The sequence below is a fragment of the Taeniopygia guttata genome, chromosome 30 (genome assembly GCF_048771995.1).
Source record: "Taeniopygia guttata chromosome 30, bTaeGut7.mat, whole genome shotgun sequence".
Taxonomy (NCBI): Eukaryota; Metazoa; Chordata; class Aves; order Passeriformes; family Estrildidae; genus Taeniopygia; species Taeniopygia guttata.
The window spans coordinates 5,220,179-5,233,308 of record NC_133055.1 but is presented as its reverse complement, the minus strand read 5'-3'; the positions used below and the strand labels follow the sequence as shown (position 1 = coordinate 5,233,308).

The following is a 13,130-nucleotide window of genomic DNA, read 5'->3' as shown; positions in this document are numbered from 1 at the left end:
CTGGGATGTTTTTCAGCAGGGTCTTATCCTGACAATTTGCCAGCTGATACTTTGAATTCCCAGTTTCCAGGAGAGGAAAAGCAGGAGGTCAGGATGTCAGGGGTTTCTCTGTGGTGGGCAGCGGCAGCAGCGGGCGCAGAGGTGCGGGACCGGGAGCAGGGCTGGGGGCCTGTGGGGAGCTACGGGGCCGGGCCGGGGCTGTGGGGCAGCCGGGGCTCAGCGCCGGGCGCTGCCTGACCCCACCAGCCCCGGGCAGGGCCGGCAGTGGCCCCCGGCCCCCAGGAGGCTGCGGGACGCCCCGGCCGCTGCCCGGCCCCGGGGAGCTGCCGGCCCTGCCCGCCGGGGGGGCCGCCTTTGGACACTGCGGCAGGACAGGCACCGGCTCTGCCACACGGGCTGTGCAGGGGACCCTGAGCACAAGGAGCAAAACAAAGCAACATCTGGAAACGCAGATTTTCATGGTTGGACACGGAAGTGAATTTTCTCAGGCAGCCGGTCTCAAAGCAATCAGTGGTCAGGTTTGGATATTGGCACCGGGAGTGGCCACTGAAGGCATGGGCACGCCTCTGAGAACACAGGGTTCAAAGCAAGAACTCCCAGCAGAACTGTCTCTTTGCAGAGTGCAGACTCTCCCCGCCCACCACGGGCTGGGTGGGGGAATGGAAGCCCTGCGGCCTGGGAGGGATAGGCCAGGGGGAGGAAACCTGAGATGTCTTTGTTCCCCACGCCCCCACACCACCAGAGGGAAACAGACAGAGAACCTGAAGGCACCTGGAAATTCACTGGCAGAGGAGAAGGAGAAGCGGGGGGAAGGTGCCCAGCCCTGGGAGTTGGGGTCTGGGCTGAGATTTCAGCAGCCAGGGCAGTCCAAGACTTTTAACCCTTTCCTGGGAAATGAAAGCTTTGTGAAATATTACTCCTCCTCCACTTGAAAGAGAAAAGAGACAGTCTGGGACCTGAGATGTTAGGGAAAGAAGGTTGGGGGGGAGATGATGGAGTGGCTTTTGGCTGGACTTTTCTTGTAAGCCATTGACTGAACCAAATTCTCCTGCAACAGAGACTGCATCTTTAGGGGGATGCAATGGTGAGCCAAGAGACCTGCTTCAGCAAATTCCAGCACAGGAATGGAGGGAATAGAGGAAAGCTGAGGAGGGTGTGGTGATGCCCTCTGTCTTCAGGAAGAAGATCTCCGTTTGCACCCTCAGCCCCAGGGGAGGAGGAAAATGGGGGGGGACTGTGGTCCCAAAATGAAAACTGAACTGTTGTTTCTTTTGTTCCTTGGCAAAGCATCCTTAAAGGAGCCCTATGAGCAGTCTGTCCGTGCACGGCGGTGAGGGCACTGTGACATGGCAAGGAGAGTGTCACACTGGCACATTTTCTCTGGGCAGTGCCATGAGTGACATGGAAACACGAGAGGTGGCAATTGTGTTTCCTGGGGGTCTGTGGCGCAAGAGAGACTCCTCTCTCCCCTGATAGACTGAGTATTGATTATCTGAAAGGTGATGACCTGATAAAGGGTCCAAGTTGTGTCCCACTGTGATTTGTTGGAGTTTGGGTGCAGGGAGGAGGAATGCTTTGGAAGGTTTTAATTCTAGATGCAGTGTGTATCTTTTATTATAGTAGTAGCTTAATAAAGTTCTTTCTCCTTTATTTCTAAGCTTAGGCCTGCTCTGCTCTGTTCCTTATTGCATCTCACAGCACTTATTTGGGAAGCTGGATTTCCATGGGGACACAGGCATTGTGCCAGCATCAAAACATGACATGATGGTACATGAAGGATCAGGATTTTCTGTGAAGGATTCGGTTTGGGTCCCTGCAGAAAGGAAAGATTTTGCAGAAAGCTCAGCAGCTCTCAGAGGATGAGCACCCACAGGCAGTGACCGCGGCTGCAGGAGTGGCAGAAGAAGGCCCTGCAGCACTTGGGCACAAAGGCACAGCAGCTGAAGGCAAGGAGGGATGAGCAAAAGGCCAAGCTGAAGGCAAAGGCCATGGCAGAGTTCCCACAGCCCCTGAGGGATCAATCCCAGGGCCCAAGGGGGCCCCAGCACCCAGGGGACGGCCTCGGCCACAAGCACCTGGCAGAGGCATTGCCCTCCTGGCCAGGGCAGAGCCCACCCAAACAGCCCCTGGGAAGGAGTCAGGGCTCCAGCTGCAGCCCACAAGGACACTGCAAGCACAGACAGCAGCACCCTCAGGAGGAGCGAGTCCACCCCTGCATGGACATGGATTGTCAGGGCTCTCTGAGCTCCCATCCCATCGGGGACCCACCACACTGCAGCCCTGGAGAACATCCAGGCTGGGTCTGCATCCAGAGGAGGCCTCTCCTGATGGACACAGGGGCCTCTCCATCCACTCTGAATCTTACACCTAAGGGGGGAAAATTGTAAACGAGTGTTTTCATTATTAAGGGAATAAATGGGAAAGCTGAGCTGGCGTCATTTGTTCAATCACTATTAGGAGCTGAGGAGGATAGGTTTGAAATAAACTAATTTATTTTTCTTCCTACTCTGATTGTAATTAAATAGGAAGGAATTTGATGGTGGCATTGTAATATTGTAAAAGGTGATACAGAGGCTATTGCTGCTGTACCTTTGTGTCAAATGTCTGGCAAGGCCTATGCTGAAGGGAACCCAGAGGTGTGGGCAGCCCCAGAGGGAAAATTTGATGTGGAGCCTCTCCAAATTACTTGGAAGCAACCAGGACAAGTGGGGGCTAAAAGCAACACCCTGTTCCAGGGGAGGGAAGGAAGGGCTCACAGCCTGGTATGGAGTCCCTGCTAAAGGCAGGGCTTTTGGAGCCAGGGATGTCTCCCTACAGCACTCCTATCCTGCCAGTCAGGGAATCTGATGGCTCCAATGAGGAGGACAAGAACAAGTGGTAGACAAAGCCGCTGTGAAATGGCTGAATTTTCTAGAAAAAAAACAACTTTTGAGTATTAAGGGGAAAAGTGCAAATGGTGGAGAAAAACCTTAAATATTTGGGACATATTTTGACTGAAGTTATGTGGTTGAATGACCAAGAGAAGGTGTGGGCAATCTCAGAAGTAACGTTATCTAGGACCAAAAAGGAGCAGAGACAATTCTGAGAATTAATAGGGAATTACACAGCCTGGATTGAGGATTCTCTGTTCCAGCCAGAACATTGTAGGACTTTGTAACCCCAGACAGCCTCCATGCTGTGGTATGGACAGGAGAAAGTGAATAAAACCTGAGAAAATGAAAAACAAAAATATTGATGCCTCAGCTGTGGCTCTTCCAGACTCAGAAAAGAAATTGGAATTGTAGGGGAATGTTATACAGGGCCATGCCAAAAGAAATCCTTGGGCCAAAATGTTTCACCCAGTGGCCAGAGTGGCCTCATTGTCTGCAGAATTGTGCAGCCACAGCTTCCACGGGAACCGAGGCCCAAAACCTGATGACAACAGGATCTCCAACTGTTCCAGTCTGCCATCAAGTTCAAGCTTTGATAACCAAAAGAGCCTCGCAATGGATGAGCAGTGCTCGGTTATTACAGTGTGAAACTTGTTCAGTGGCACAGGAGGATTCAGAACTGAGGACAGGGGAAGGGTTTAGCCCAGCCTCCTGTTTGAACAGCCCCCAGAGGGGCTGGGAAGAAACCCAGCACTGCATTCAAGTGACAGAGCTCCAGACCCAGCCTGGGGGACATTCAGGAGACATTGCCTGGCCTGAGGCAGAAAATGTCTTTGTTGATGGCTCTTCAAGGGCAGCAGAAGGGAAAAGAGTTCCAAGACACGCTGTTATTGAGGAAAGGGAATCAGACAAAGCCCAGGTTACCCCCCATGGTCAGCTCAACCGGCACAGCTGTGTGTGCTTGTAAGAGCCTGGAACTGAAATGCCCTGGGCAGGAAGGCTTCAATATCTTCTGGTGACACCATCTCACCTAACAGGGGGGCAAAAGCAATTCTGATTGCTCAGCAGCCACTGGATCACTTCTTAAGGTATTTCTAAAAGACATTACTCCAATAAAAGGCATTGTGGAAGCAACAGTCTCAGAGAGCAGAACTCATTTTACAGGAAAGATCCTCCAGGGGGTTATGGCAGCTTTAGGAATACAATGGGACCTCCAGAACCCCTGGCACCCCCAGAGCTCAGGCTGGGTACAAAGAATCAAAGGGGATGGAAAGAAACACCTTTGGAAGCTGGGGATAGAAACCAAGATGCCATGGGTACAGCTTTTGCCATTGGCTTGGGCAAGAAGAAGAGCCAGACCCAGGGCAGATATTCAATTATTTCCCCTTGCAATTGATCTCGGGAATTCCTTACCCTGGGAATTCTCCACCTAGTGCAGGGTGGAGATAAGGGATGCACATTTGAAGCAGTCTGTGCCCAGAATCCTGTCTCTGGTGCAATCTCTCCCCCAGGAAGCTGGGCTGGCACAGAGCCTGCCTTGGCACTTTGCTGTTGCCAACATCCCAGCAGGACATCGGCTCCTGCCTAAGGAGTGCAGAGCAGCACCACTGGTGGCCAAGTGGCGTGGCCCGTGCCAAGTGGCCCCGAGGCCAGAAACAGCCGCCAGCACAGCTGAGCACGGGGGGACCCCTCAGCCTCGGCTCCAGGTCTCTGCAGCCCCGGAGATTTGCACTTCCCGCCTGCAGCAGGAGGATGGGAGGCCCCCACTGAGCCTGCACTGAAGGCAGCGCAGCAGCAGCCAGGGCTCCACAGCGGGGCAAGGCCCTGGGCCTGCCCACACATCCTCTGCTGAAATCCTCGGCCTGGCCACCCTCCTTTGGCAGCTCCAGCACCGGGGACAGCCCTTGCTGCCACTGCTGCAGCTTCAGCGCTCTCTGGGCCTGCCCTGCCACAGCTGCTGGGCAAGAGCACGGCACAATTCCACTCTGGCTCTCACTTACACTCACACACTGCCCTGCCTGCCATGGCATTGATGGAAAATACACCAGCTCATAGACTTTAACATTGTTAACCTTTCATTTCTCTACTAAGGCTTGCTTTGCCTTGGCTCTGGGGAAAGAAATGTTAAAGGTTTTGTTAAGGGATGTTACACCACTCAATGGAGATGAGTTTAACATCTCAACACACTGGGAATGGCCCAAAAGATACCCACAAAGATAATGCCCTGCAGCAAAACATCAACCCCAGCAGCAAACAACAACCAACACCTACCCCAGACACTGCCAGGGCTGCAGACACCTGGTCTGCAAAAGGCTGAGAAGGAAATCCAGCACTTCCTATCTCATTAACAGCAGAAGCAAAGAAATCTGCACAACTTGAAACTACAGAACATTAAACCAGTGGATTTAGATTGCTTTAGACTGTATTAATTTAGGGAAAAATCGAGTAAAACCCACGTGTCATGGAACGATTTTCTCTGCACACCCGGGCTATGTGGGGATGGAATGATTTCTGTTGCACATCCTGGCCAGAATCAAGAAATGCCTTTACTCTAACACTAAACATATTGGTGGAGTTTTCCTTTTTCTTGCAGTTTCAACGCAAAGTTTAGAGCATTAGAGTATTTTTTTGTATTATTCCTACTTCTATATTGCCGGTTAGGTTTCGGTTAGGGATGTGAGAATGAGTTTTTACTTCGAGGAGAAGTAGAAAAAACTGAATCGCCTTGGAATTTTATTGTGGCTTTTTTTGTGTTGCTCTAAGAGATAGAAAAATTTTAGCCTGGGTTTTTCGACATTCCTCTTTAGGCCGCATTTTGCAAAACTAGAAGAGAATTAAAGGTGACCCTTTAACTCACAAACCATAAATACATGATTTGAAGGGGAAAAAAAAAAAAAAGCAGCAGGATGTGCTGGTGGGGGGGGGCAGCTGTGAAGCTGCTAAAGGCTGCTCTGGAAGAGAAGCTGCATTCCAGGCACCCGAGGAGGAGCTTTAGAAATGCAAATTAACTCTGCCGGGGCAGAGTGGGGACAATGTACCTGGCTCTTCTTGCCTGGGGCAGGAATTGGCTGATTCCCTCTGCCCCTCACCCCAAGCTCTGCCTGCTTGCACAGATGAAATCTGCACAGCTGAAGACAGAGCCCATGGTGAGGATCTGACTCTGAAACAGAAATGGCTGAGGCTGCAAAGGGAAACAGCAAATGGAGAATGTTGTGAAAACTTCACTAAAATAAGAGGGGGATCATCCCCCTGCCCACTCCAACATCTGCTGCCACTGTCTGTGCTGTACAGGGTGTATCAGAGCACTGGGGCTTTTGCTAGAACAAGTCCAGGGAAATCAATTGGAATTCAAGTATTTGATGATGTAATTAGAAAAATGCGAACAATTAATGCAGCCCTGGCTGCAGGGAGCACCCAAAAATGGGGAAAAGATGAAGGGCCACCAGAACAAATCCTACAACACCATGGACCAGCCACAGGGAACCCAAACCAATTCATATCAGGAAGCAGAGAACCCATTTATAATTTCAATGGCATCATTAGATTAAAAGCTGTCCTCAAAAGAAGAACCAACCAGACAGCTCCAGCTCCTGACCTTCCTGCCGACCAATCCACTGAAAGAGGAACACAACATTTCACCACGGGATGAGATCAGATTATCTGTGAGCAGAAAAAAAGGGAGTTTGTGCAAAACTAAATGGCTCCAACTGCTGTTGGCAAAGACCAGACAAGGGAAAAGTGCTGAAAAAGATAACAAACGAAAAAGGAGAGCAGTTTATGTATTGGTCCAAACAGGGAAAGGATGGGAATGGGACACGCTTTCGTGGCTCCCCGGCACACCAGGGGTTACATGAATGCCGCTTCTCCTCTTCTGTGCCGCAGCAACTCTCATCTTTTTACCATGCTCCACACCTTGGCAGTGCAGCTCATCCAGCAGCTGAGCCAGGGGATGTAGGTAGCAGCCAGGCCTCCTGATCCACAAACGACTACAAAAGGACAAGGAATGAGGGCACCGAGAATAATCCCAAAACCAAAGAGGACCCACGGAAAACATTAAAAAAAAAAAAAAAAAAAAAAAAAAAAAGGCAATGAGTGAATTGGAGGGGAGATAGGGGCAGGAATTTGTAAATAAGGAAGTAATGAAAGAAACCATCAGTTCCAATAAATTTCACAAATTGACCCAGACAATTTCTCAAAGTCCCGCAAAACTCCCGAACTTCGAGGAGAAGAACAAAGGCTTAAGAGATCCAGGAATATCGGCTGGTATACAAAAGGAGGGTGCATATTAACGAGGACAGGCAGCAGGCACATCGGGAAGTCTGAACCTTCCAAGGACCTCAGCCCGTGGGCAAAGGCAGAGGGAGATGCGGCCGGGAAAATGAGGATAAAAAGGAGGCTGCGGACTACAACCATGGCAGAGAGCGCACGGCAAATGCCCCACGGCCTCTCCCCCTGCTCAGCAATAAAGTCACTTTTACAGGACTCCTCGCTCTCCTCCGGCCACAGAAACCTCCGGCGACGGGAATTTCCCCGCACGCTCCCGGCCGCGGGGCAGCCCCCTCGGTCCTACCCACAGCAGCCGGGCCGAGCCAGCGCTGCTCCGGCAGCGGCTCCTGCCCAGGCCCCGGCGGGAAGGAGACCGCGGGCAGCCGCTCCCGCCGCGCCCTCAGCCCGGGGCCGGCACGGGCCGGACACGGCACCACCGACCCGCCGCAGCCCCCTGCCGCCCCCTCCGCCCGCAGCCAGCCCCGAGCCCCCGCAGAACCCAGCGCGGCTCCCACCTGCGCCGGGGCCGCCTCCGAGCTCCGCCGACGCCGCCTCACCGCGCTCCGGCCGCTGCCGCCGCTCCCGGGCCCGCACAGACGCTCCCGGCGCCAATGGCGCCGCTGCCCGCCCACGGCCGCCCTCAGCCCGCCGCCGGGGCCGTGCTGCGCCCCGCTCCCACCAATCAGCGCGCCGCAACCGCGACTGACGGCACCAGCGGCCAATGGCAGCGAGCTGGGGGCGGGCTCTGCGCACGGCCCAGACTCGCCCCGCGCTCTCAGGGCCCCCCGCGCTGCGTGAGGGCAAAGCCGGAGATGAGCAACAGCCCCGGCACGGGCCCGGGCCCGAGGCGGGATTGAGCTGCCCACACAAACAAACTTCTCCGCACCTCCCGCCACGGCTTTCCCGGCCCTGCGCCTTCCGTGCCTCCGGCTCTGCGGGAAGCCCGGGAGCCTCACTTCTCCTGCCCCTCATTAGTGCATCGGTGCTTCGCTTTGATTGCCCCCAAAAAGGGAAACCTGCCCAAAGCCCTGTGGGTGAGCGGGGGAGGGGAGAGATTTCTGGCGGAAAACTCCCAAGACTCAGAGCAGGATGAGGAGAAGTCAGTGCAGAGCCTTAAATGCAGCTTTCCCCACGCCTCCCTGCTCCCAGCTGCACCTCCTCCCCCGGCAGGGCAGGAGACAGGGAATGGGGCCGTGCTCAGCTCATCCCCCGCGGCTTCTCCCTCTGCTCAGGGACAGGAGTCGTTCCCTGCTGCACCCTGCGCTCTCTCCCAGCCGAGACTTCTCCAGGAACTTCTCCGAGCCGAGTCCATCCCCTGGGGCACAGCCCCCTCCAAGTGCTGCAGCGTGGGTCACTGTGCCACGGGCTCGGTCCTGCCAGGCCAGGCTGCTCCAGCGGGGCCCCTCTGCCCACGGGGTCACAGCCTCCTCTCAGGCATCGCCGAGCTCCAGCCTGGCTCCTCCAGGGGCTGCAGGGGGATCTCTGCATCCCCATGGACCTGCAGGGGGATCTCTGCATCGCCATGGACCTGCAGGGGAATCTCTGCAGCCCCATTGTAATATATGTTATGGAATAATTCGTGCTTATGTAAAATATACATCAAGTCAGTTGTGCTTGTACAAAAATATTCTTAGAGTTTTAAAAGACCAGAAGCAGCAGCCGGGGCTGCAGAAACCACAGATGGCAGAGAAAGAAAGACCTAATTTACAAATGAAAAAACGTGGCTCGGTGCAGAGATGGGCTCTTTCCGGGGGCAATCCAGGAGGCACCCAATGTGAAAAACGCATAATATATGGCTCTTTGCGCATAGTTACTGTATGTATTATGTTAGTTTGATTCGTAGTGCTGTATTAACATTTTAATAGCATGGTAAATGTAGTTTTGTAGTTAAAATGAAGCTTTAGTAGTTAAAATAGAAACTCCTTATGTGCTTTGTTTTTTATTTTAAGGAATGAGAGACTCGCTTTGACGTAACCATCACAGAACATCTAAATCTTCCAGAGAAGAGGAATTTATGGCTTTCTTGTCAGAAGAAGCTAATTTCTTCAGGCCTTGCCATGGGGATTAAAGGGAACAGTTGGCATATAACAGACAAGAGTTTCTTGTTTTAAATAGAATGTATGCATAACCATGAAGGATATATGAATATGCAATAGTGTAGTTTTAAGGGTGATTCCTTTGTTCACAAGGTATGCTTGTTGTGGTTTAAGTGCCCGAGAGCTCCGGGCTGGAGCGGAGGGGCTGCGGGAGGAGGAGGAGGGACGGGAGGAGCGGCGGGAGCAGGAGCGGGAGAATCCCGCCGCTCGCACCGCCCGCACGCCGGGGCTGCAGCACCCCCTGCCCCGCCAGCATCGCCCCAGCCCCGAGCCGCAGGGCAGGGGGAGGCCGAGCTCGCCCCGGCTCTATCCAGGGGTCTCCGGGAGGATTTTTCTGGAGAGCGCTCGGAGCCGGCAGATGCCGAGCCCCGGATCCCTTCGGGCTCCCCAAGAGGAGCTTTTTCGGGGGGAGCGGAGCTGTGATCGCCCCTCGGAGGGTCCCGGGGGACCACGCGGGGCTGGCCCTGTGCTGACAGGGCGGGACATTGGTTTTGGGGATCCCCGTGAGAGCCGGGGCTGCGGAACGTGGGACCCCCGGGGCGGCAGAGGGGAAGGGGCGATACCGGAGCTGGGGGACCCCCGGCAGCCGGAGATGAGGCGGGGACGAGACCCCTGAGCCTGGCAGGGCCTGTCCTGGGGTGACCTCACGATGCTCGTACCCCCATTGGTCCGTTTGGCCCCGAAATGAGTTCTGCACCTTCAGGGCTGGTTCTGAGAGCGAAGAGGGGGAGGAAGAAGCGCGCAGTTTGTTTTCAGGAGCTGCACTCACCCCTCCACATTCCGGCTCCTGGGCTGCTGAGATGCCTTAAGGAGCTGGGACAGAGGCCAGACGGAGCCAAGAGGAATAAAGTGGATATTTATTGAAGTGCCTTCAAAGGCCACACCCCGGCAGTACCGGAGCCACGGTCGGGGCTCTGCCCGGATGGCTCCGAGATGGAAGCAAAAGAGGGCTTGGTCATGAGATCTCACATTTTTATAAGTGTTAGTCCGTTTGCATACAGGATTTAATTGCCCAGTTAATAGCTTCCAATTATGAAGTTTTATTCTCCTTGCTTGCCTGCCTTATGATTTTCCTGTTGTTTGTGCTTTGGGCCTGAAGTTTGAAGAGATTGTCCTTGACTCTCCAGCTAGAACAGGATTGTTTTGTCTTCACCACCCTGTGAAAAGATCCCAGGAACACTTAATCTAAAGCTAGAAGCTGCACACCAAAACAGAACAGAAAAACTTAAACCTGAGGTATCAGTTGTCTGCCAACAGACAGCAGGACAGAGCTCTCCTTTGCTTTTAGTTAGTTTTTAGCTCGCTGAGGCAGAGAAGTTCCCTGGGCTGTGGTTTTTCTTTTTCTTTGGAGCTGTTTAAACCTGCTCTGGACTGAACACCAGAAGAGCACCGGCAGCTCACATCTGTGGGTCACCGGGCTGGGCCTGGGCCATGGAGGGACTGATCAGAGACTGAGTGAGCCGAGCTGCAGCCCACGGAGGGACTTTCTGAGTTTGTCGTCTCTTTTGGAGCAACAACAGGTTTTATTGTTTAATATTGTTCATGTTTTGTGCTGGTGAATGCTTTGCCTGTTAAATAAACAGGTTTTTTCTACTTTTCTCCAAGGAAATCTTTTCCTGAACTGGTGGGGGAGAGGCTCCTTGAATCTGCTTTCTAGAAACCCCCCTTGGGTGTTTTCTCCCAGATTTGCCCTAAACCAGGACAGGGTGGTGGGGAGAGGGGGAGCCCCAAGTGCCTGGACCGGGGGGAGGCTGGAGAGGGGGACCCTTGTACTGCAAAACCCCCCCAGCATCCCTAAGCAGGACCCTGGAGAAGGGGGATCCCCAGGACCCATGAGGATCCCCAACAGCCCTGAGACGGGGGACACCAGAACCCCAGAGGGATGAGACTGGAAATGGGACACTCCTGGTGGCTTTTTTTGATTCACTCATGATTTTTGGAGTTTTTTATGGACACCAGGAGACTTCTGGAGATGGATTTGGGCAGGAGGAATCCCCACCCCCAGGTGTTCACACCTTGTTTTTCCCCACACCAGGATTTCCCACTCCCAAACTTTGGCTGCATGGAGGAGGAGGCTGCGAGGAAAATGCCCTGGGACACCGAGGCAGGTGAGGAGGAAGTCAGTGCCCCTTTCCCCCTCTCTCCTGTTCCATCTCCCAGCCCAGCATGGCCCCTGGCTGCAGGACAGCCCCGCTGCCGGTGCCCTCCTGCCGGGGACGCACTGGGGGGATCTCCTTGCCCTTCCCTGTGGCACGGAGGCAAATCCCATCCTCTCCTTGTCCTTCCTCCCCCAGAGCAGGAACTGAGGATGGAGAGCAGGGAGGACAAATCCCTGCAGCAGAACATCGTGGAAGAGGCTGTTTTGAGTGGCTCCATGGCTGAGGAATCAAATGGGGAGGAAAAGCCCCAGAGATCCCACAGGAGGAGGGGCTGCACCTGCAGATCACGGGGATCTGAGGAGGAAAGACCCACCCTGTGCTGGGGAGGTGGGCAGAGCTTCAGCCAGGGATCAGAGCTGGTGGTCTGTGAGCAGCCTCATGACAGGGAGAAGCCCTACGAGTGCTCGGAGTGTGGGAAGAGCTTCAGGAAGAATTTCAACCTGATCTGCCACCAGAGGATCCACACTGGGGAACGGCCTTACGAGTGTGGGGAATGTGGGAACAGCTTCAGCCACAGGTCTGACCTGATTGTCCACCAGAGGTTCAACACTGGGGAGAGGCCCTACGAGTGTCCTGAGTGTGGGAAGAGGTTTCACACCAGCTCCCATCTCCTTGTACATCAGCGGATTCACAGACAGGAGAGGCCCTTCCGCTGCCCCGACTGCGGGATGGGCTTCAAGTGCAACTCCACCCTCGTCACCCGCCGGCGCATCCACACCGGGGAGAGGCCCTACGAGTGTCCCCGGTGTGGGAAGAGCTTCTCAGACCGCTCATTCTTTACCCGGCACCAGCGGAGGCACCGGTAAGGGAAGCCCTGCGAGAACCCCGCCTGCAGGAAGAGCTTCGTGCGCTGCTCCAGCTCCATCCCCATCAGAGGACCCACCCTGGTCAGAGCCCTGGTGACCCACATGCCCTGTGATACACAGAGGGAAGTGGTTGCTGTTATTTTATTTTGCCTCTTACTATCTTTTATCTTCCTCCCTTCAAAACACAGAAAATTGGGGTTAAAATTAACAAATGCATCAAAGGCATCTAAAACCTCACATTTTACTTGTGTTTTTGGGGAATCTTGGATTCCAGGAGATATCTGGGAGTATATGGGGGGGGGGGGGGTGTTGGGGGGTGTTTGGTTTAGTTGTCTTTATTTCTTGGTGCTCCAAATGATGAGAAAGATTGATCTGTCACCTAAAAACCACTCAACGCCACTGAAAACTCCTCAATCCCACCACAAAATTACTCAATTCCACCACCTCTCAGGGTGAAATTGGGTTGGAAGGGGATTGGGCAATGCAGGATCCAGGTCAGGATGGCATTGGGTGGAGCGAGATGGGTGGGATGGGGTTTAGGCAGTGTGAAATGGGGGAAGTACAACTTGGGAAGGGGTCTTGATGTCCAGGAGGGGTGGGATGGGCTGGGGTTGTGACTGGGGAGGTGGGGCAGTGGGGCTGGGTCTGGAATGAGACAGCTAAAGTTTGGGGATGATTAAGATATGGGGAGCCCATTACTGAGTGAGTGTTTGAATAGTTTACATTCATGAGGAGCTGCTGGGGTGTCTCACATTCCTGAGGCAGTTTTGGGGCACTCCCCAGCTCTTGGGGGGTTTCCTGAGAGCAGCTCCATGGAGCCCCATGGCCAGGGGTGGTTGCCACGGGCCTGAACTCAGAGTTGTGCCTGAGTCCATTGCATTGGTGCTGAGAGCAGAGAAATGATGAATGGCCCCAGACATCTCCAGTGTGTGT

The 13,130-nt window shown here is 54.0% G+C and overlaps 1 protein-coding gene across 1 annotated transcript in view; it reads left to right on the top strand.

The window, feature by feature from the left end:
- Nucleotides 1-13,130, top strand: part of LOC100226816 (uncharacterized) — a 1,189,242-nt gene that overhangs the window by 941,626 nt on the left and 234,486 nt on the right. The window contains 1 exon segment of the mRNA XM_072919754.1: nt 11,729-11,950. Within this exon segment, the coding sequence (XP_072775855.1) occupies nt 11,729-11,950 (222 nt within the window).